This window comes from Phyllopteryx taeniolatus, chromosome 1 (genome assembly GCF_024500385.1).
Source record: "Phyllopteryx taeniolatus isolate TA_2022b chromosome 1, UOR_Ptae_1.2, whole genome shotgun sequence".
NCBI classification, from domain to species: domain Eukaryota; kingdom Metazoa; phylum Chordata; class Actinopteri; order Syngnathiformes; family Syngnathidae; genus Phyllopteryx; species Phyllopteryx taeniolatus.
Genome location: NC_084502.1, coordinates 25,917,956 through 25,943,356, shown reverse-complemented (window position 1 = coordinate 25,943,356; position 25,401 = coordinate 25,917,956). Strand labels below are relative to the sequence as shown.

General features: G+C 42.0%; 1 protein-coding gene across 8 annotated transcripts in view; it reads left to right on the top strand.

Moving 5' to 3' along the window:
* acot7 (acyl-CoA thioesterase 7) overlaps positions 1 to 22,562 on the top strand; it is a 68,841-nt gene extending 46,279 nt beyond the window's left edge. For 5 of the 8 annotated variants that reach the window (XM_061783489.1, XM_061783469.1, XM_061783515.1 and 2 more), the window contains one exon: positions 10,511 to 10,666. In XM_061783489.1, coding sequence (XP_061639473.1) covers positions 10,511 to 10,651 — 141 coding nt within the window. In that variant the 3' untranslated portion in view covers positions 10,652 to 10,666. Of the gene's footprint in view, positions 1 to 10,510; positions 10,667 to 22,190 lie in introns of those variants that run through there. The other 3 variants (XM_061783505.1, XM_061783496.1, XM_061783478.1) reach the window with 1 other exon arrangement.
* Positions 22,563 to 25,401: the final 2,839 nt, after the last annotated feature.

Below are 25,401 nucleotides of genomic sequence, written 5' to 3'. Positions count from 1 at the left end.
CAACGTTGACGCTAAACTAGGGAGGTCAAATTCGTCAGTGCATTCCAAGTGTCTGGATGGCGAGAAAACCAAAAGACCAAGGATGCTGGCACATTGTGCTGCTTACGGTTGAACGCTGTACAATTACGACAAGGGAATTGGAAGTCCATTTCGCATTCAATTTGTTTTTATTTTTTGCTTTCATCAAACGCTGCGTATTGATAGCATATGCTTTGGCGTTGACAAAACAGTAACGCTCATGTGAATCAGTTGAGAAATGAGCAAGTTTTTGGGGGATTTGCGTGTGTTTTGTTGTTTTCCTTTTGTACTTTTCTGTGATTGCAACATTTTCATCTTGCAGCATTATTCTTTTGCTGTTTTTTTGTGATTCCAGCCTGTTTATCTTGCAGCATTTTTCTTTTGCTGATGTCTTTGATTGCAGCATTATTTTTCATCTTGCATTTATTTTTTTATTTTTTTTATTTTTTTGCAGTTTTATGTGCTTCTGTGTTTTTTTTGTCCTGCATCATTTCTGCTATCTGTTTGCGGCACATTTTCCCCTGTCAGCCACCGCACTATATATTTATATTATATTTAGTATATTTATATTTAGTTGCAGCGGCACGGTGGGCGACTGGTTAGAGCGTCAGCCTCACAGTTCTGAGGACCCGGGTTCAATCCCCGGCCCCGCCTGTGTGGAGTTTGCATGTTCTCCCCGTGCCTGCGTGGGTTTTCTCCGGGCACTCCGGTTTCCTCCCACATCCCAAAAACATGCATTAATTGGAGACTCTAAATTGCCCGTAGGCATGACTGTGAGTGCGAATGGTTGTTTGTTTCTATGTGCCCTGCGATTGGCTGGCAACCAGTTCAGGGTGTACCCCGCCTCCTGCCCGATGATAGCTGGGATAGGCTCCAGCACGCCCGCGACCCTAGTGAGGAGAAGCGGCTCAGAAAATGGATGGATGGATGGATATTTAGTTTCTCATAAAACCTTTATTGTACCCAAATTGTACACATCTTTTGTGGCGTTGCTTAAATACCACTGTATTTTTTATAAAAACGAGCATTTCTGGGAACAAAAAATACATGAAAATTCTCAAAAATAAGCAACAAATTACGTGATCATTGTGTGAACTTAAGTAGGATTTTAAATTAACATTGCATGTAACCTGGTACTATAGCCTCTACATCCATATAGAACACATTTCATAGGCATTTTTTGACCAATTAACTAATTGTCCATTTTAAAAAAAAAAAAAAAAAAAAAAAAAAAAAAAAAATGAAAATGGATGGATGGATGGATGGATATTTAGTTTCTCATAAAACCTTTATTGTACCCAAATTGTACACATCTTTTGTGGCGTTGCTTAAATACCACTGTATTTTTTATAAAAACGAGCATTTCTGGGAACAAAAAATACATGAAAATTCTCAAAAATAAGCAACAAATTACGTGATCATTGTGTGAACTTAAGTAGGATTTTAAATTAACATTGCATGTAACCTGGTACTATAGCCTCTACATCCATATAGAACACATTTCATAGGCATTTTTTGACCAATTAACTAATTGTCCATTTAAAAAAAAAAAAAAAAAAAAAAAAAAAAAAAAAGTTATGCAGGAATCATCTTGCATCATGAAGCGCTTTAATGCGGAAATTTTTAATTACAAGAAAAATACCTTTCTAATACTCAAATTTGAGCCGCTTTACCAGTCTTCATAAAGCATAACATTTAACCACTATAACAAACACCGGAATGGAAGTAAGTACCGTATTTTCACGACCATAAGGCGCACCGTATTAAAAGGCGCAGGCATGGTAAAACATACGGTAGCATGCATGCACGCTAAAACAATGTTTTTAAAAAGGCAGCGGGAGCAAAACTGAGTTTGGTTGTACTTTATTGAAGTGTTTAACAATCAATATACTCACGTTATTTTTTGATCAATCCTCATCTTCTGTATCCGAAATGAACAGCTGGGCAAGTTCTCCATCAAACACAGCAGGTTCCCTCTCGTCATTGTCGGAGTCAGTCTTGTTGCCGTGCGGCTCCTCACAAATGATGCCGGCTTTTACGAAAGCTCGAACAAGAGTGCAAGCAGACACGTTAGCCCAAGCATCCACAATCCATTCACAAATTGTGGCGTAACTCTCCCGGCGCTGCCTCCAAGTCTTAGTAAAGCTGTGTTCGCCATCTCTCATTCATCGCTCCCACGCCGCTCACAACTTCACTTTGAACGCCCGGTTTACATCGATGTCCAGCGGTGGGAGTTCATTAATCCATTGCTCGAGTTGGTCTTCCAACTCGGGCCACCTCGCCTTGTTTCCGCGGAAACTCAGCTTCGTCTTCTTGACTTGGCGAAGCTCGTTTTCCATGGATTCGTTGATCTTGAATTCTCTCGCGGCGGCTCGATTCCCATGTTACTCCGCGTAACTGATAGCTTGCAGTTTAAACTGTGCTTCGTAAGTGTGTCTCTTCGTAGGTGCAGTTTTCGACTGCGGTCAAGCCAGCCTCCACTCGTAAAGTAGCAGTCAAGACAGCCCCCCCCTAATTTTGTTCATACTAGGCATTACGGTAATAGGTCGCCAACTCGCGGTGAAAGCCACCTTCAAAATAATACGGACATCAGTGTTCTTCGGTTAAGGAATGCAACTAGCAAAGTTAATTTGAATCTTGAGATACGTTAAAAAATGTAGTTTATTTGATATCTTAGGAAAAATAAATGGTAAATGGACAGCACTTATACAGCACTTTATCTACATCATCACAGTGCCCAAAGCGCTTTACAAAGCCTCACATTCACACACACATTCATAAACCAATGGGCGACTGCTGCCATGCGCTTTGGGCACTGTGATGGTGTAGATAAAGTGCTATATAAGTACAGTCCAATTACCATTTATTTTTCATAAGATATCAAATAAACTACATTTTTTAATGCCTCTCAAGATTCAAATTAACCTTGCTGGTTGCATTCCTTAACCGAAGAGCATTGACGTCCGTACTATTGGGAAGCTTTTATTTTGAAGGTGGCATTTACTGCGAGTTGGGAACTTATTACCACAATGCCGAGTATGAACAAAATTAGGGCCGGCTGGCTTGATTGCTGCTTTAGGAGCGGAGCCTGGCTTGACCGCAGTCATTTTCGGGGGTCCTTAGCCAAACCGATGTTGTTTTGCACAATGCACATACCGGCGCTATATACCTACTGGGGGCGCAGCCTTCAGCGCAGCCTTCCCCCTTTAACGCCCGCATACTGTCCTCAGCCACGTCCACTTTTCCTCTGTATAAGCAGCATGTCGGCAGGAAATGCTCCCAGTCAGTCAAGCGGAGCGCTCATCACAAAACAACATTTATAGATTTTGGAACTCGGCGCGCCTTATGTGGCGCCCAGTCCATTTTGCAGAAATTTTGAGATTTTAAGTGCGCCTTATGGTCGTGAAAATACGGTAATTGTAATTTGTAGGGTTGGCCCGCAGCATAGATTAAAAGGAACATTTGACTAGGGGGTTCTTTATAACCAGTATCAAGATCAAACCTATGAACTAAAAGGCAATGTGTGTGGCACTAACCCAATTGACTTAATATTCATTAATTAATGTTTCCGCTAAAAGTTAAATATAGCATTGTTCAAATAGTTATTTGGGACTGTTTTATCACGTCAAATGGTTTATATGTGCAAGTTTTATCTTGACTTCCTGTTTGAAGCTTGTAGCCTTTTATTTTGAAGGGTACCCACCGGAACTTTCGGAACGAAAAGTAACTTCACACGACACCAGTGAATTTTGAAAAGGAAAGTAATGTAACCAAATGCTATAAAATGTTGATTCCTTGCCGTACCCACCGATGAGGCCCAAGATTAGTGTTTGTGACACTGTGAGAGAACGTTTGTGAATTTTGTCCCAATTCATTGTGATGTAAAGTTGCTAGTTTGACCTTTTGAAGTTTTAGCTCAATGTGAAGCTTCTTTTCTGTCATCGGCTCTTGCGTTGGTTTGAAGACTGAAATAAACGCTAAGAACCATCAGTGCAAAAGTGCAACCAACAGTTGCCTCAATGTTGGCATAGACATTGTATTGTTTCACTCACCCAATTGACTGAGAGTCTAAACTGTTTTTGGATGAGTCGTCAGTGCTTCCGTGCGGTGTAGGCTGAGGCTCGGAGCGTGTCAGACTTCTAGACATCGTGAAAGCCTCCTTTGCACAATGTAATCTTATTCCAAGTGTTGCACTAAGTTGAGTGGTCATTATTTTTACCAAAGTCAAGACACACTTTTGTTCGCTGTCGCGGTTGGGCACAAGCACGTCTTTGTGCGCCTTCTTTTTCATTGGTTTTCGCCACTCTTGTTTGGGGTTGGCAGATTGTAGGCATCAAAACTGGGAACCGAAATTTGTAAATTTTTGAACGATTCCGGAAGAACCGGGGACATTAGTCCCGATTCCAATCGGTTCTTGATTCTCGATGCCCAACACTAATAATTTGATATGTTAAACAACAAATTATTTGAGCATTAAAAATAAAATGTAGACTATTACTGGTATGTTTTTTAAGCACCATATACAGGCAGATTACACATAAAAAATAATTATAATAATAATAATGACAAAAAAATGCAAGCTATTCTTTTGCAGGGCATTATTTTAACATGGTTTAAAATCACATTTTAAGAGACAGACCTAAAATTACTTGTGACCTGATAAAAAGTAGTAAGTAAAAACTAACACATCAGACATAAAAACTAACACATCGGACGAGGATTGTTACGTTGGAGAAGCTGTTGGTTGCACTTTAAGGGTTATAATGTGGTGATTATGATTTAAAATTTTCAATTTAGATGATCTAAATTGTCCGTAGGTGTGAATGTGAGTGCGAATGGTTGTTTGTTTATATGTGCCCTGCGATTGGCTGGCGACCAGTTCAAGGTGTACCCCGTCTCTCGCCCGAAGATAGCTGGGATAGGCTCCAGCACGCCTGCGACCCTAGTGAGGATAAGCGGAACGGAAGATGAATGAATGAATGAAAATAAAGGAAGTTATTATAAGTACAGTTTACAGAAAAGGACAGAACAAATATGCATACAAACAAAAAGCAAACGAGTAAATAAAACAGTGGTCAACCCAATTATTGGTAATAAATTACTCGCTTACGCATACATGTTCGAAAGGGAGTAGGAAGAAGCATAAACTTATTAGTTCCTACCCCTTTAATCTCCTTTCCATGACAAATATTCATCCATCCATTGTCCATACTGTTTATCCTCACTAGGGTCGCGGGCGTGCTGGCGCCTATCCCAGCTGACTCTGGGTGAGAGACGGGGTACACCCTGAACTGGTCGCCAGCCAATCACAGGGCACATATAAACAAACAAACATTCACACTCACATTCACATCTATGGACAATTTAGAGTCTTCAATGAACCTACCATGCATGTTTTTGGGATGTGGGAGGAAACCGGAGTGCCCGGAGAAAACCACGGAGGCACGGGGAGAACATGTAAACTCCACACAGGTGAGGCCGGATTTGTCCTCGGAGCTGTGCTAACCAGTCATCTACCGTGCCGCCCATTTACCAATATACCAACAATATTTCAACAATATATGCGAGTTGTCATTCTTAATTAATTATTGTTCTTTAAATCAATTTAATGTGTGAATTAAAATTATATTAAATAAATAAATTAAATACAATAATAATTAATAATAATAAAATGATAAAAATAAAGACTAAAATACAAAATAAGTTAATTTAATTTAAATATTGCATTAGTATTAATTTAGTAATTTTAATTTGAAGTAATTATTATTAGTATCCCCTCCTTGAGCCGTCACCTTATCGCGGTGGAGGGGTTTGTGTGTCCCAATGATCCTAGGAGCTAAGTTGCCTGGGGCTTCACGCCCCTGGGAGGGTGACCCATGGCAAACAGGTCCTAGGTGAGGGACCAAACAAACCACGTCTCCAAAACCCCCTATGATGAATAAAACAAATGGATGTAAGTTTCCCTTGCTCGGACACGGGTCACCGGGCCCCCCTCTGGAGCCAGTCTTGGAGGTGGGGCTCAAAGGCGAGTGCCTGGTGGCCAGGCCTGCACCCATGGGGCGGCCGGGCACAGCCCGAAAGGGTAACTTGGGTCACCCTTCCCATGGGCACACCACCTGTGGGAGGGGCCATAGGGGTCGGGTGCAGTGTGAGCTGGGCGGTGGCCGAAGGTGGGGACCATGGCGATCCGATCCCCGGCTACAGAAGCTGGCTCTAGGTATGTGGAATGTCACCTCTGTGGCAGGGAAGGAGCCCGAGCTGGTGTGTGAGGTCGAGAAGTTACGACGAGATATAGTCGGGCTCACCTCCATGCACGGCTTGGGCTCTGGTACCAGTCCTCTTGAGAGGGGTTGGATTCTCTTCCACTCTGGAGTTGCCCACGGTGAGCAGGTGTGGGTATACTTATTGCCCCCCTGGCTCGGTGCACGTACATTGGTGTTCACCCCGGTGGACTAGAGGGTAGCCTCCTTCCACCTTTGGGTGGGGGGACGGGTCCTGACTGTTGTTTGTGCCTATGCACCAAGCAGCAGTTCAGAGTACCAACCCTTTTTTGAGTCCTTGGAGGGGGGGCTGGAGAGTGCTCCCACTGGGGACTCCATCGTTCTGCTAGGGGACTTCAATGCTCACGTGGGAAATGACGGTGAGACCTGGAAGGGTGTGATTGGGAGGAACGCGCCCCCCCCCATTACAACCCCAATTCCAATGAAGTTGGGACGTTGTGTTAAACATTAAATAAAAACAGAATACAATGATTTGCAAATCATGTTCAACCTATATTTAATTGAATAGACGAGATATTTAATGTTCAAACTGATAAACTTCATTGGTTTTAGGAAGTAATCATTAACTTAGAAGGTGCTGGAGAGGAGGGTGGGTCGGGAAGTCGAATCTCAGATTCAGGAGGAGCAGCGTGGCTTTCGTCCTGGCCGTGGAATAGTGGAGCAGCTCTACACCCTCGGCAGGGTCCTCGAGGGTGCATGGGAGTTCGACCAACCATTCTACATGTTTTGTGGACATGTAGAAGGCGTTCGACCGTCTCCCTCGGGGTGTCCTGTGGGGGGTGCTTCGGGAGTATGGGATGCTGAAGCCCCTGATACAGGGTGTTCGGTCCCTGTACGACCAGTGTCAGTGTTTGGTCCACATTGCTGGCAGTAAGTCAGACTCGTTTCTGGTGAGGGTTGGACTCCGCCAAGGCTCCCCTTTGTCACCAATTCTGTTCATAACATTTATGGATAGAATTTCTAGGCGCAGCAAGGCGTAGAGGGGGTCTGGTTTGGTGGCCTCAGTATTGCATCTTTGCTTTTTGCAGATTATGTGGTTCTGTTGGCCTCATCAAGCCGTGATCTCCAACTCTCACTGGAGCGGTTCGTAGATGAGTGTGAAGCTGCTGGGATGAGAATCAGTACCTCCAAATCTGAGACTATGGTCCTCAGTCGGAAAAGGGTGGAGTGCCCTCTCCGGGTCGGGGATGAGATCCTGCCCCAAGTGGAGAAGTTCAAGTATCATGGGGTCTTGTTCACAAGTGAGGGAAGAATGGAACGACAGTTGGATTGGAGTGATGCGGACTTTATATCGGTCCGTTGTGATGTACAAGGAGCTAAGCCAAAAGGCGAAGCTCTCTATTTACCGGTCGATCTAGATTCCTACCCTCACCTATGGTCACGAGCTGTGGGTTGTGACCGAAAGAACAAGATCCCGGATACAGGCGGCCGAAAAGAGTTTCCTCTGCAGGGTGTCCGGGCTCTCCCTTAGAGATAGGGTGAGAAGCTCGGTCATCCGGGAGGGGCTCAGAGTAGAGCCGCTGCTCCTCCGCATTGAGAGCAGCCAGATGAGGTGGCTCGGGCATCTGTTTAGAATGGCTCTTGGACACCTCCCTGGTGAGGTGTTCCGGGCACGTCCCACTGGGAGGAGAACCCAGGGACGACCCAGGACACGCTAGAGAGACTAAGTCTCTCGGCTGGCCTGGGAACGCCTCGGGATCCCCTCGGTAGGGCTGGAGGAAGTGGCTGGGATAGGGAAGTCTGGACTTCCCTGCTAAAGCTGCTGCCCCTGCGACCCGACCTCGATTAAGCGGAAGAAAATGGATGGATATTATTCGCATCATTAATTATTTAGCATTCATTGAATGAATTTGGTGGCAGCACGGTGAATGACTGGTTAGCACATCTGCCTCACAGTTCTGAAGTCCTGTCAAATCCGGTCCTTCCTGTGTGGAGTTTGCATGTTCTCCCCATGCCTGCGTGGGTTTTCTGAAGGTACTCCGGTTTCCTCCCACATTCCAAAAACATGCATGGTAGGTTAATTGGAGACTAAATGGTCCGTGAGTGTGAATGGTCGTTTGTCTTTGTGCCCTAAAATTGGCTGGCGACCCGTTCAGAGTGTACCCCGCGTCTCGCTTGAACTCAGCTGGGATGGGCGCCAGCACACCCGCAACCCAAGGGAGGATAAATCTCTCCAGAAAATGGATAGATCGATGAATTTGGTCAAGAGACCATTTGCTTTGCTGTCTCGCTCAGCAGATCACATGCAGATAAGGTTTCACACATCAGTCCAATTTTAATCTGAACTCCCTCGTGGGACCTGGATGGATGGAAACGCTGTGATGGTGTTATTTCACCACGTAAGCTGAGTGATTGAATGATGCCGCAGATCACTTTATCCATGCTTTTGATTATGAGTCCTTTTTAAGAGTACAAGTACTAGTACTTACATTTGAATATTCACCGATCACCGAAACTGGGCACTGATACTTGATGACATGAGGTCTTGTAATTTTGATGAAAATGTTTCATTTTAATCAAATAATGTTCAAAAACACAAACTTAATTGAACATAAAATACATTTCACTTAAATATAACACTTCTCATACACATCCATATCCAATTCCACTTGCTCTTTATGTGCTGCTTCTGTTGTGTGCACTTTGACCTCCAGGGGGCAGTATGGTGCACACATGCAGATAACTGATAGATTTGATGAAACAGATTTGACAGATTTAGATTTAGACATAGATTTGATGAAAAGACACAAAGAAGAATGTTGCATCAAAGCTGCAATTATATATATATATTTTCGAAGTAGAATAAATACTTTATATGCTTCAGAGTATTGTTATATCATCTTTCTAAACATGTTGCTGCGCTGTGTGTGAATATTTGTTGTTTAAAGGTTTATACTGTGACATTGATGATAGTCGTTACCCCAGCTATAGTGTTTCGCATTATGTGTTAGCATTAAGATAGTGGATTACTGAAAGCTCAAGCTTTGTGTTTGATTAAATATACATGTGTAATTTTCTTTATCTTGTGTTAGAGTTACTGTAAACTTCACACGGAAGTGTCACTAAGCAGTTTGAAGCAAGCGCACGGTGATTCTTGGTCGGCCACTACTTTGTATATAACTGACAGTAAAAATGTATTTTTACATTTTACTTCTGTAGTTAAATTACATTTCAGACTCTGTACTTTTTTACTTTTGGGAGTTGAATCAGTACTTCTATTTTTACCAGTCTTCTACTTAAGTATCGAGTGTGAGTACTGCCTACTGCCACCTCTGGAGAATACCCATGGAAGCATTGGCAAAACATGCAAACGCCATACAGAAAAGCCAGAGTCCAGATTCCTACCTGGATCCTGTTGACTATGAGGCAGACAATATAAACACATCCTTCAACCGGACACCCCCTCAAAGAACATGAAGTGTTTATGGTGGTGGATTTAACGTGTGTGTGTGTGTGTGTGTGTGCGCGCGTGCGTGCGTGCGTGCGTGTGTGTGTAAGGGTGAGGTTAGAAACACACCAGTTTGCTTTTGCTGGTGCCATACAGACATTTTAATCCAATCCACCTCTTTTGCCAGTCTGCATTTTCAAAAGCGCCTGCCACTGTCCCCATTTCCATTTGACACAAGCTTGTTTGCTTCGCCTTTTGTGTGCCTGCGTCCACGCTTTCATTACAGCCAGTTTTCCATCTCCAATGAGCTGCTCCTGTCTTTTGTTTTAATGGCACAGAACTGCAGCCATGATAGCCCTTGCTGTAATGTATCTGTATGCCTCGATTTGATGAAAAGAGAAGCAAAACAACACAAATGAATGATTTTAATCATTCTTCCCCGGCTCTGTAAATGGAACCTGCACAATTCAGGTGTATCATGCCAAATGAAGTTGGACATAAATACAGATAGAAAGGATTGACATCTTTGTTTGAAGGAGAAGGCTCCTACATGTTTTTTTCTCTGTATGTGTGTGTGTGTGTGTGTGCGTGCGTGCGTGCGTGTGTGCGTGCGTGCATGTAGATGTGCAGTATCTTGAAGACATCACTGAGCATGTTCATTTATGAGAAAGAGGCACATGAGGCTCAGTTTTACTATTTCAGTCTTCCTGCTGGCTTCATTTAAACAAGGAAACAAACAAGATCAGAATTAGGGGGAATGCATGTGAACTCCATTCCTGTCTCCACACCTAATGGCTGTCCCTCTGTGCATTATCATGGGCAGGAAATGAGATGGAACACATCAATCCAATTAACACCTGATGATAATCATAACGATACTGATGGGAAATTGGATGGATGGAAATGCGACAACGACATCAATTTGCTGTGCGAGCTAGATGACGGCAAGTATACAGTGGTGTGACCTCGTTTTGCTAAATTTATACCCATATTCTCCATAATTTTGAGAAACATTTATGCTTAAGACAAATTGATTAATCCCCTGGTACTGGATACACACAAGAAAATGCAGCCCTATGGGGGGCACAACCCAATGCAAACTGTAGGCCCGTCCCAAGCCCGGATAAATGCAGAGGGTTGCGTCAGGAAGAGCATCCGGCTTAAAACTTTGCCAAACAAATATGAGCGTTCATCCAAAGAATTCCATACCGGATCTGTCGTGGCCCGGGTTAACAACGTCCGCCACCGGCGGCGTTGGAAATTCAGCTACTGTGGGTCAAAGTCGAAGAAGAAGAGGTGGAAAGCGGGTTCTTCGGCAGAAAGAGAAGAGGAAAGCACAGAGCCTAGAACTGGATGTGGGGACTTTGAATGTTGGGACTATGACAGGAAAATCTCGGGAGTTGGTTGACATGATGATTAGGAGAAAGGTTGATATATTGTGTGTCCAGGAGACCAGGTGGAAAGGCAGTAAGGCTAGAAGTTTAGGGGCAGGGTTTAAATTATTTTACCATGGTGTAGATGGGAAGAGAAATGGAGTCGGGGTTATTTTAAAAGAAGAGTTGGCTCAGAATGTCTTGGAGGTGAAAAAAGTATCAGATCGAGTGATGAGGCTGAAACTTGAAATTGAGGGTGTTATGTATAATGTGATTATTGGCTATGCCCCACAGATAGGATGTGACCTCAAGGTGAAAGAGAAATTCTGGAAGGAGCTAGACGAAGTAGTTCTGAGCATCCCAGACAGAGAGAGAGAGTCGTGACTGGTGGAGATTGTAATGGACATGTTGGTGAAGGAAATAGGGTTGATGAAGAAGTGATGGGTAAGTACGGCATCCAGGAAAGAAACTTGGAGGGACAGATGGTGGTAGACTTTGGAAAAAGGTTGCAAATGGCTGTAGTGAACACTTTTTTTCCAGAAGAGGCACGAACATAGGGTGAGCTCATCAGAGGGTCAGCCAAGGTTCGATGTTTTGGAGACAAAGTTAGAAAGAGCAGACTTTGATGGTTTGGACACGTCCACAGGAGAGAGAGTCAGTATATTGGTAGAAGGATGATGAGGATGGAGCTGCCAGGCAAGAGAGCTAGAGGAAGACCACAGCTTATTTTTTTTGAACGTGCAAAAGGTCTTAGTTTGTACTCACAAGTCTTCACAGAAACTGATGTAGGATGTAACATTGTCCACATATTCATCCAAGCAGCCAGTTGTAGTTTCAAAGACGCTCTAATCTGTGCAGTCTAAACAGTCTTGAAGTTCCATTTTAGATTAATTTGTCCACTGCTTAACTTTTTTTCACTACAGGCTTCACACATTTAAGTTTGTGCCTTTATGTTGATATTAAGTGAATTAAACAGTGATCAGACGAGCCCAAAGCTGCACGGGATCCTTCAAAGGAGAAGCAACTTCTGTACTTTGATCTGTCACGTTTACAAAATATTTTTTATTCTGGGAGGAATTTTAGTTCTGCTTTAATACCTGTAGGTCTTCAGCTGTGAAGATTTTGACACTCTAATTTAAGAAGTCAAACTATGACCTCACAGTGCATCTTTAATACCAACAGAGACTCTCACACTGTTCTACAGAAAAAAGGCACAGCCCATAGAATTTCATTTATTTTATTTTTTTTTTTAAGAAACAAACATGGAATTCCATTACCTTGGTGACCACGTTCTGTTGATCAACCATCGTTTAATTGAGAGAAAATGTGAAAGGAACGCAAAATGCTGATTATTAATATCCTCACATGGCAAATTTATGTTTGTGCTTTTTGTGCAACATTTGCAATCAACAATCATGTTACTGCTTCTGACTGTGGGGCTCTGTACATTGCTAGTTGACTTACCATTAATGTTACCAATTTGTAAGTGCATAATAACTCATTAGGAGCATTTCTTCGTCCTTATTCTCAGGCGAAATCGCCATTTGGATAGCCTTACCTTTCTCAAAAACTCACCAAATTTTGCAGGTATGTTAATCCTGGCGAATGTATATTTGGTAGGGGTGTGATCGTGGCTTCCAAAAAGACAAATGAATTCAAAATAAGTTTTGAAACATGTTAGTTTTTGTCATGGAGTGTGAGCGGCGATGGCAGGAAAGTTTGATGAGTTGCTATAAAACACAAAACTGTAATAAGTCAACTATTTCCACAAGGTCAGATCTTGAGCAAAGCTTGTCTGTGACGAAAGTCCCACCCACAAGAGATTACTTGATGCCCCTACTGGCAGAAATGGAGAGATGCAATACCTAAACTCCTGATGCTCCAATTTCTTTCAAACTCTGTCTATTTAGTGCCTTGAGATATGAGTGAACTGACCTACGAGTTTTTCGAGACATGAGCAGTCATTCGGATTATTTTTTTGCTTTGACTTGCGAGCAACAGTTTGAGATAAGAGCGCTGTCTGATGGCAGTGAACTCAATTCACTTCACAACAAACGGCAGTTTGGCAGATCGTGAACAATTCTTCATAAGAGACTTCAAGCTGTTTATTGCCCCTCCCAGTTGAAGTTAAATGTCATAAACATTAAACAGACTATTACACGTTGTGTATTTCAAACAACGACATAGGTTTATGTGAGACAAGTCTGTTTGGCTTCATGCTAGCAAACAAACATCCCACAGACAGGATAACGAATAGCATTGAACGCGCGGCTGTCCCGCGCGCAGTTTGCCTTTATACTCAAGCGCTATTTTGAAATATGCTGCTGTTCTCCTCCAAGTCGGGGGTGTCGCTACGGTTGGTATTGGTTAGGACACCACAGGGTGGAGTTTCCTCTGCATTTTATGGCCAATTCCGATAACCGTTTTTACTTTCTGAAATAAATAAATAAAATATTAGCATATTATGGTGGAAAATAAGTATTTGTTCAATAACGAAAGTTCATCTCAATACTTTGTTATATACCCTTTGTAGGCAATCACAGAAGTCAAATGGTTTCTGTAAGTCGTCACAAGGTTTTCACACACTGTTGCTGGTATTTTGGCCCATTCCTCCCTGCAGATCTCCTCTAGAGCAGTGATGTTTTGGGGCTGGTGCTGGGCAACACAGACTTTCAACTCCCTCCAAAGAATTTCTATGGGGTTGAGATCTGGTGACTGGCTAGGCCATTCCAGGACCTTCTTACGAAGCCACTCCTTCGTTGCCTGGGTGGTGTGTTTGAGATCACTGTCATGCTGAAAGACCCAGCCACGTTTCATCTTCAATGTCCTTGCTGATGGAAGGAGGTTTTCACTCAAAATCTCACGATACATGGCCCCATTCATTCTTTCCTTTACACGGATCAGTCGTCCTGGTCCCTTTGCAGAAAAACAGCCCCAAAGTATGATGTTTCCACCCCCTATGCTTCACAGTAGGTCAGAATCAGAATCATCTTTATTTTCCAAGTACGTAAAAAACACACGAGAAATTTGTGTGATGGTGGTGCGGCTGGATGGGTGTGGGGTGTTTAAGTGTCCTTTTCAAATCTGCAGTAGAAGGTGTTGAAGTCGTCGGCTAGTCTTTTATTGTTCTCAGCTTGGGGGGTTGGTCGCTTGTAATTGGTTAGCGATTGTAATGCATGCCAGACTGATTTAGAGTCGTTAGCGGTAAACTGTTTTTCTAACTTTACTGCATAGTTTCTCTGTGCAATGTTAATTTCTTTAGGCAGCTGGTTTCTATTATTATTATTCGATTATACAGAGCCCTATCCCCAGTTTGATATTCTTAAATTGCTTAAGTTTGGCAGTGAACCACGGTTTGTTGTTATTGAACGTGCGAAATTAGAAACTGATACAGGTATCCAGGCTGCCAGCTGAATTTTCAAAGACACTCCAGTCTGTGCAGTCTAGACAGCTTTGAAGTTCTATCTTTGCTTCGTTGGTCCACTTTTTCACTGTTTTCACCTTAGGCTTCGCGCATTTAAGTTCTTGCCTGTATGTTGGTATTAAGTGAATTAAGCAGTGATCAGACGAGCCCAGAGATGCACGAGGTATGGCACGGTATGCGTTATTTAGCGTAGTATAGCAGTGGTCAGTTATGGTGTTCTTTGGATGCAACTCAGCATTCTTTCTCCTCCAAGCACGACAAGTTGAGTTCTTACAAAAAGGTTCTGTTTTGGTTTCATCTGACCACATGGCATTCTCTTAATCCTCTACTGGATCATTCAAATGCTCTCTAGCAAACTTCAGACGGGCCTGGACATGTACTGGCTTAAGCAGGGGGACACGTCTTGACTGCAGGATTTTGTGTCCCTGGCTGCGTAGTGTGTTACTGATGGTAGCCTTTGTTACTTTGGTCCCAGCTCTCTGCAGGTCATTCACTAGGTCCCCCCCCCCCCCCGTGTGGTTCTGGGATTTTTTTCTCACCGTTCTTGTGATAATTTTGACCCCACGGGTGCGATTTTGCGTGGAGCCCCAGATCAAGGGAGATTATCAGTGGTCTTGGTTGTCTTTCATTTTCTAATAATTGTTCCCACAGTTGATTTCATCACACCAAGCTGCTTACCTATTGCAGATATAGTCTTCCCAGCCTGTTGCAGGTCTACAATTTTGTTTCTGACTGCTCTTTGGTCATAGTGGAGTTTGGAGTGTGACTGTTTGAGGTTGTGGATGGGTGTCTTTAATACTGATATTGAGTTCAAACAGGTTCCATTAATACAGGTAACAAATGAAGGACAGAGGAGCCTCCTAAAGAAGAAGTTACAGGGCTGTGAGAGCCAGAAATCTTGCTTGTTTGTAGGTGACCAAATACTTATTTTCCACCATGATAAATTCTTTAAAAATCAGATGTGATTTTCTGGATTTTCTCATTTTGTCTCTCATAGGTGAGGTATACCGATGATGAAAATTACTGACTGGGTCCCCCACTGGAGGGGTGCGCTGGCTCGGCCCCACCTTGCGGGTGGAGGGGGCCGGGTCCGCCCCTCATCATTGTGTCGGCTCAGCAACCCCTTACACCAGTTGTCTAACATGCATGTGATGTGGTGTTCATTCACTAATAAGTTCCATAGACACGCTATAGGCTTTAATTGTTTGTGCTGGGACCACTAACAATAACACAAGTTGTATTAGGATATCAACTCACAGGTTCTTACACGCGTTTCGACACGATAAAAGTATTTCACCACACCAATCATCAGTAGCACTACCTTGCTCATTTCCCTCATCCTGCCCTTTTCTATCCTCTCGCATCTTGTCCTATTGGTTAGTTGTTGCATTTCCTCAACGGGTGCCAAAAAAAAGAAAAAGATTAAAAAAACGCGATTTGACTTTGTAACATTGCTTATAGTCAAATATCTAGACTAACTATTGTTCTGCTGTGGTTTGCACCCCTAATCCCCTTAACCGTTCTGTCCCTCTCTCTATTCCCTAAAACCCTTTTCTCTCCGGCTCCATTTTCAGTAAACATCAGAATAATTAAAAAAGAAAAAATAGGCAGAGGGAGTATTTCAAACTCCCCTGTTGCACAACAAAACTGTTCCAGCATAAAAGGCAGACAGATCCACCACCTTTCTGCATGGCCATGCAGCTGAACAGGACAGGTTAAAAGAAAAAAACAAAACAAACATTGGAGTGACTATGAGAATGAACTGAAAATGTGTAACTCCCTTACTCTGTTTAAAAGGATGTTTTAAAACAAGCGTGATAAAAACATATACAAATCAGTAATAAACAAAAACTTTGATGATGATGAAGCTGTTGGCTTGTTAGCTTCACTGTTGTTATTTCCTTACATGGACCGGTTATTTTTTTAAATACATAGATTATATTGTATATGTATAGCTTCGTATTTCATTATTATTAGTTAAATCCGTACTCAAAATTAGGGGTAGGAGATTCATATCTTTAATTGTTGGTATATATTCCAAAAAAAATTGAAGCAAAACGTCAAGAACTGTTAAATTCTTTACAATCTATTTAATTATGTCGTTACTGTATGCTTCTATGAAGTCCAATATTAGAGTAGTCTTTTCCTTATTAAATAGAACATTACAAAACAAAAAATCCCCTATTGGAAAGATGATTTGAGATACAACTCTTTCAAGTTATAAGCAAGGTCACGAATGAATAAAACCTGAATCTCAAGGTACAGCTGTATACAGTGTATGAAAGACCGAGTCCTGACACGAAAAGCGAAAATCCGTGGGTAATTTATGCCCCCACTCAGGAATTATAATTGCCCATAAAGGCCCAAAGATGTTGGCAAAGCACAACTTTTATCTTAGTCAGTGCTTTAGCCCAAACACAAAAACAGCACAAAGGTGGGGTTTTCAGCGAATAATGGAGGACACTGTAAGTTTCCCCCAAAAACCTCTGAATAGGTGAATTTGCAAATAGCGAACTGCGTATATACATTTATATTCAAGTCATCAGACATGATCTTCGAATGGACAGCGACACAATGAAAAGGTAGCAGCTTCACCAGTTAATATTTCATGACATTGGGACATATTCAGGTCCCGTTGTGCTCTATAAATAGTCCGGGTGAAAGACGGATGCTGCTATTTTTGACTGCAGGTGTTTCCCCCACCCCACCAGCCCATTCTCTCAACCAGGCTTCCTCCCCACTGAGCTCTCTCTGTTTCTATTCATAGAATTTGCCATTTTAGCTCGGCAGGGTGATAGGATTCTTGTGCGTGTATGGAGGGGAGTGTCATATAAATTGGGGTAGGAGGACAGCATGGGGTGGGGGAAGCATGGCTGGTGGTACTTCCCACGAGAAGGTCCATTTTTGTGTTGAGCCACAGAAAAGAAAATGAGGAAAATGAAGATTCCTATATATCACATGTATATTCAGTATGAGCGTAGAAAATCTACTTTGTTATCAGAAGGGTCATCACTTTGGATGCTGTTAATGTGCACTGCTCCTGCATGCATCCTTGTATTGTGAGAGTTAGGCCACACTCACAACACTTGTTGTGAGTCCCTAGTCCCTCCACTCTTCTTTCTCATCGTGTCTTCCTTCCACCCTCCTTCTCATCCAAATCAGCGTCTTCTTTTCCCAAATTGCATCTCCATCCCCAGCACTTTTCTCCCTTCTTCCATCATTGATATCACCAAGTCCACCAGCATTCCTTCTTTTGTAACTCCCTTCATGCTTCATCCTCATTTGTCTCTCTCCTTTCCATCATTATTGTTCACCAACTCTCTCCCCCTTTTCCTCTGCATTTGTTCTCTTCTTTCCTTCCTTCCTTAGTTCTATAATTAGTTCTATAATTTCAACCTCCCTTACATAGTTCCTTCTTTTCCTCATCACTTCCTTCCCCTTCCATGGAGACTGCCTCCGTGCCTCCTTCCTTAGTGGCAGAGACTCAGCTGGCATCCCTTTACATGAAAACAAGCCTGGTTGTCATGGCAACCTCCTGTAGTCCAAGTAACGCAGTGTTTATTTTTAGATGCCAAGCCTTCAACTCAATAGTCAACGGGTTAATGGCGACAAGTGTGAGAGTTGAGATATTCGTGTTTGTGCCGGTCTGAGGCACATCACCGCATTCCAATGTGCATTTCCTCACATAAAGAAGCATAGATGTAATGTTTGAAATTCCTGACGTGTAAATTATATTATAGTGGAATTATTGTTAAAAACAACTAGGAAAGCAAGTTTGGAGTAGTCAACAGTATATATTCATGTTTTCTGAATTGACATTTGGATTTGTGTACAATCGACTTTTACTGTCTTTTTCGAGACACTGACATTTGGTGTTGAGCTAAAATGTTAAACACAATGAAACACTTAATACTGCTTTAGGAGAGCTGGTAGTCATTAGCGGTAGGATAATCATTGTTATTAATCTGCAGCAGCTACGTGAATAACTTTCACGGGAACACAATATATCCTTTCTACTGGGGTCTCATAATATTCCTTTCCCTCTCAGTCCATATAATGTAAATTGACAAAGCAATTAATTATTGTTTTCTCTTCCATAAATTTCCGACCAGTGGTATTTTTATTCGTTTTAAAATAATTTATTTCATTTTGTGTTGCCTGTTGTTGAAAATTAGTGTTATGGGATAACACACACAGTTTTACCTTACATTCCAGAGCACTGTCAGTACTTAAACAAAGCTAACCTGCCTTTAGTGCCATGTTTTTTTTTCTTCTGCCTCCTTAGAATTAGGTGGAGACATAATGTCATAGTTCAAAATATAAAATAGACGATAAGACTTTTTTTCTCTCTCTCTCTCTCTCCATCTGACCGGTTAGCACATCTGCCTCACAGTTCTGAGGACCCGGGTTCAAATCCGGCCTCACCTGTGTGGAGTTTGCATGTTCTCCCTGTGCATGCGTGGGCTTTCTCCGGGGACTCCGGTTTCCTCCCACAACCCAAAAACATGCATGGTAGGTTCAATGAAGACTCTAAATTGCCCATAGGTGTGAATGTGGGTGCGAATGGTTGTTTGAGTCTATGTGTATGCGATTGGCTGGCGACCAGTTCAGGGTGTAACCCGCCTCTCACCCAGAGTCAGCTGGGATAGGCTCCAGCACGCCCGCGACCCTAGAGAAGATGAGCGTTACTGAAAATGGATGGATGTTTTTTTCCATAGTATACCAATTATCTACTTGTAGTGGTTTCAGATGATTGCTAAATAGACTGCTACGTATTGCGTCCAACAGACCAACGAAATTTGATAAAAACGTAAGTGCTCTAGGATGTTTAAACTGGTTAAGTTTCCAAAAAGTTTTTAGCTTGTGCAAACCCTCACTGTGGCATTTCTTTTAACAGCTAGCGAGATTTGCTACCACCAACCTAAATCCAGTTTTTTTTAATGCCTGGGCAGATGGCTGCAACTTGAATATCACATATTTTCACATCATTCCAAGTCAGATAAAAGTGAGGGCACAAACAAACTTGTGCCTCCACCATCCAATACACTACTAGCATACCATAGCATAGCTACTGCACCTACATGAAGTGAACTGTATTAATAGATCTGGTTGGTACCCACTTTGCAATTAAAACAACTTCCACTCTACTGGGAAGACTTTCTACAATATGTTGGCGTGTACTCTATCTGTGGAACTTTTGTGACCACACATTGGCTCACCAGGTCTGTTCGAGTTCACCCCAAAGATGTTGAAAGAGGTACATGTCAGGGTTATGTGCAAATTTCTCCACACATGTGCATGAGCTTGTCTTTACATGGAGGATCTACTTCTCTGTCGTGCATTCGTGGCTCTGCATCACTATGTTAAATTGCCATCCCATTCGGGAGGTGACCCCTGCTGCTGTCCCCACCATGACATTTTGTCATGTGTTGCCACCTTGCTCCCTCCATAAAGTTAAAGTGCCATCTGTCAGCTCAGCGCTGGGAGCACTGCGGAGTGACAGGTGCTCTTGAATGTGCCAACCCCCTCGTGTGAGCAGATTGACGAGGCTCTTTCTGAATAAGCCATGAATACTGATATTCACTTGGAGAGTGTATTTAAAAATAAACAGACACACGTGAGCTCCCCTGTCTAGTTAGGTAGACAAGGAAGGGTGCAGACTGCGCTGTAAAAGTTACAGTGGATGTGGTTGCTGTGGGTGGCCATGCTGTTTTCAGTCGCGAGGTTGGCAGGCAGTCTAATTAAACTGCAGCATAGCATGTGCCCTGTGAATCTAAAGCCAGACTGAGTTAAGTGGAGGAGAAAAAGGAGTTTTCGACTTCATAGTCAACAGTGTGACGTTGAATCCTAGCAGCGATGTCGCTATCGCTTTAAAAATGTCTGCTGTGCCCGTGCCCACTTCATCAGATGCCTCTTTACAAGCTAATGAAATCCATGTCTTTGCAAAGATAACATTGCTCAATTTTGTTTTTAGCTGTCAGTGAGATATTAATGTTCCTTATGTGAAATTTTTCTAATATTTGACCCCTTCCATGCAGCTAAGTAAGATATCTAAAATACAGTGAATCCTTGTTTATCATGGACGATGTTTATCACAGATTTTCCTGACCTACCTGCAATTGGTGCAAATCTGGATTCTAAAGAGACCATATAAAAAAATATTTATTTTGTCTAGCTTTAAATCTCCCATAGCTTTAAAGTTCTTGAAATATACTTACATTTGTTAAAACACTCTTTAAGCGAATTGTAAATGTCTTTGAACACACAAAATTGCAGGCATAGAATGTATAGAAAATACTGTACTTTTTGTAGTGTCTCTGTGTTAGATACAGCATGTGCTTTGAAGAAGCGGGGCTTGGAGTGTGAGCTGTGGCCGACAGCAGCTCCTGTGTGAATGTGCTCATTGTTTGTGTTTTACTCCTTACCTGGCATTCAATAAATGGCTGAAAAGTGCACTAGCGATTGTGGCTCCCCTTTCCCACATGTGAGGGTATTACAGTAGTAAATAAAACCCCTTAAATCACTGGTGTCAAACTCAAGGCCCGGGGGCCAGATGCGGCATGCCACATTATTTTATGTGGCCCGGAACAACTTCCGGGATTTTTGCTAAAATCTGTACTCAAATTCCAAATTTTCATAATAATAAACAACAATGTTGAGATATTGCATTTTTCTTTTACCAAACCCTTCTTCTACAGTAACTTAAACAATACTTGATCAAACTATTACCCTTGTCTTCTGATTTCAAAAGTAGTTATCCCTCAGTTTGTTGTGTAATGGTAATAATATGATTTGGTGATAAAACATTTCTATGGTTTCACTGTTCTAACGGCCCTCTGCGGGAAATCATAACTACAATGCGGTCCGAGACAAAAATGAGTTTGACACCCCTGCCTTAAATGATCGCTTAGAAAATCTGCAACAAAGCGGAGGTTGAAATGATGAACCGCAATATAGCAGGGAAACACTATTAGAAACAGCTCTCGGTATGATGCAGTGCAACAACAGCCACAGTAATAAAGATACGGTATTGTTAAAGTAACACCTCTTAGAGCATGTCAAGTGTTAGTTATGTAGGGTAGTTAGGTTCACTGAAGACTCTAAATTGTCCATAGTTGTAAATGTGGGTGTGAATGGTTATCTATGGCAGGGGCGTCACTTGGTTTTAGGGATAGAGGCGGGTCTTAAACTAAGTATATTTTCAATTAGAGTGGACTCCCACATACTTGTGGTTTGTCATCTCCGGATTCATCTATGCATGGATTTAAAAAATATATATATTTTTTATTTATTTATTTCTTTTTTCTTTTTTGGGGAGGGGACCAATCCTCAAAAGGCTTATTGGTGGTTTATCCCTGCTTATTAAAGAATTTTTGGGTGTTAAGAAAATTATAAAAAATGTATAATTGAAGAAATGAACAACCAAATCCTTTAAAGGGGCTTAAGAACATTTTAGGGGGGCAGAAGCCCCCCTAAAATGTTAAAATAAGCCTAACTGCGCCACTGGGTCCCAGAATTGAGTGGCAACCAGTCCAGCATTAATCTCGGCTCTTGCTCAAAGCCAGCTGGGATAGGCTCCATCTCACCTGCGACCCTCATGTGCTCTCGAAAAATGAGTGGATGAACATTATACTCTGCTTTCTACATTTCAATTTTGAGATTATACTTGCAGAGGAACAACATCTGTTTCTTTTATTTCTACTCAGGTTCACGGGGAGGAGGAGCAGAGGCGTTATGATGAAGGCCAAGCCCGTTACCTCTTCAATAAAGCCAAGAGACTTGCAGAGAAGGAAGCCAAGCATTGACACGGCTGCAAGACAACACCAAAGGATAAAGTCCCTTTTCTCTTCCTCTTCTTCTGTAATTGTAGCTTCCTCCCGAACCTTGATCTGTTTAACCCACCAAAGCGTTCACATATATAAAGAACTGCAAAACTAAGTGAGAGAAATATTTAAATTGTCACTAGACTTTCATTATAGCTTTTTAAAGGACTTGATGAACTGTACAGGGTAATATGCGAGTGCAAGATGAAAAAACGTGAATGAATAATAAAATAATAAATAACTATCTGAGGGTAAGTCTGAGCTCTTGCCTCATGTCCTTGTGCGTTTGATGATGATGATGATGATGATGTCATTGTCTTGGGCATGCCTTGGCAGAGAGGACACACGCTATACTTCTTTTCACCACTGTCGTTCTCGGAGAAATCAAGGGGGAGGCGCAGGTGGCTTGGGGGGGCTTTTGACTCAACTCGCATCTCTCCCACGCCGTCATACAACCCCAAAGTCACCCCGCCTCACCCTTGCTTTCCTCCTGTGTTGTCACACTGCGCCTCACTGCTCTGTTTTCCTTCCTCCTGTGAAGCCGACGGGCGCAATGATTCTCCATTCTGTTGCTTTGTCACTTCCTTACTACTCCTTGCTTTTACTCTTTTTGTGAGTCGGCCAGCTTTGTCTTCCACATGAACAGGCTAAGGCTTATCACATCCCTATCAGAACAACCAAATACAAATACAAATTCAGTGGAATTCACAGCATATAGTGCTAAATTACGAGCGCTTTTTTGTTTTTGTGGCGCCGTGTTTGAAACATGCATTGCACCCTCGGAATTGCACCAATCTGCTCTGGGAGGCTGTTCTGTTCTTTAACAACTGAACGGTAAAATTCACAACAGGTGATCCCTTTCTTCCAATCTCTGCATCTCTGTTGCAACCTGCTGATGATACTCTTAAGCTCTGTGTGGCAAGCGCAATGGTGAGGTACTGTTGAGCAATTGTTAGGTGTCATCTTCATCTCATGCTGTCAAAATTTGAACAGCATGATGAGAATGACTGTTTGTACAAATTCTAATAGAACCAGGCCTTTTTTTTTTTTTTTTGGCCGATTCATGTATCAAACACCTGTTGTGAATTGTGCCGTTCAGCTCCTTGTTAGAGAACAGCAAATTGTAAAAAAAAAAAAAAAAAAAAAAAAAAAGTAATACATTTGCTTTCCACGTAACAGATGGCAAGTTTTGTAATGAGATGAAAAGGTGCACTATAATGAGGTGTGTCAGAGTGAGAGAGATGGTGTAAAGATCACGGCAGCAAAGCATCTTTTTTGTTCTTCCTCCACACACCGTGTTAGCTTACGCAGCCACACAATGATTTTTCATTGGATCTTCAAGGTTTGTTTGTCCCCAGTGTCACTCCAAGCACTGCATGCTCGCTTTTCATTCCCCCATGAAAATGAAGTTAGGCTCAAGCTTCCACTAGGGGGTTTTAATCTATTTTTAACCCTAGTGAGGTTGAAGCATCTTGAGGGGAAAAGAGAATGCAATCCATCTCAGAAAGCTAAATATGATCGCTACTTATTGAAATGCAATTATACAGTGTGCACTGCTCTAAAACATCACGTCACCACATGCGTCAATTTTCACCACTGTTTTCAGCCATTTCCTTTTGGCTGGTTGTGACTGGCTGTCACACAAGAAGCCACAATATGGTACTGTAACTATGGTACGTGGCATAGAGCAGTTTTGAAATGGATGCAATACTATTAGGAACTTATGGTAAAAAATTGGCTCCAAATTACACTGTTAAATTTTAGAATCAACCGAATAAGTCAGGATTTTGATTGATCAACACGTCTTCGCATTGGCATTGCTTGATCGAAGCGCGCACTCGACCATGGTTGAAAAATCTGCATTGTGTGACGAGTGTGAGTTCCAAGTATTGTACTCAAGTATATTTAGAAAATATGTAGATGTGTTGTATAATCTATGACATCACTCCTCCCAATTTTATTATTGACAATAATAATGGTAATATTAATGTTATAATAATAGTCCGGAACTTCTCAGTAATACAGTGTTGTATAATGAAGTCTTGGCAATTGATCCGTAAACGTCCAGAAACGGATGAGTTCAGCGTCATAGACCATCACATCCTATTACAGAGACTGGAACATTTAATTGACACGAAAGGAGCTCCCTGAAGTCATTTTAATTACTTATCGGGTCAAAGCTAATTGCTTAAACTTACAAATTAATTTTAATGCAATTTCCCGCACGGGATGAAAAAAGTATTTTGACTGTCTGTCTAAATAATGAAAGCTCTTGCATGCAAACGTGAGCCGGAGTCCTACGAGTGTCTTTGCTAGGACCACTACAATTAGTGCTATTATTAGTATTTCTACGACAAGCTTTATATTGATCAAGCCTATACTTAGGGCTGGATCAGGCTTGTCCTGAATCCCTTGTGTCCTATGCCTAAACTGACATAATTTCCCTTGATGCATCATTTCTTTCCATTGTCTACTGCTTATTCTGTCACGGTTGAGCTGGACCCTAACCCACGCAGGCTACACCCTGGATTGATTGCCAGTCAATCATTTAGACATTTAGACAACCATTCACACATTGGGACAATCGAGAATGTTTAGTCAACCTAACATGCAAGTTTTTGGAAAGTGGGAGGAAGCCAGAGAAAAACCCACACTAGAACAGGGAGAACATGGATATAAAACAGAACAAGCAAGATTGGACATCATTCAAGAAACCTGAGGAAGCTGTACATCAAACAAATCGGGAACAAGAAATAAAGCCCATAAGCACGTGCCATGTCATCTGAATGAGCGCAATGATATAGCACAGAGCGGAGAGAGTGACAAGGCCACTTATACAGAATGAACAATGGCCTAGAGCAAGAGGGAAACCATTAAGGGCTCATAAGGGTGGAATAAAAATGAAGTGAGCAGGCACTGGATATAAGAACTCTCAGCTTTCATTGCAGAGTGAGTGCTTTGTATTTCTTAAGCTTCATCATTGATCTTTTTGTTCATTTTTTTTGGACAAGCCAAGCAGTTTATTTTATTTTATTTCATTTTTTTTATTTTTATTTTTTAAACAGAAACCTTTCAACATCCTACGTCAAGGTCA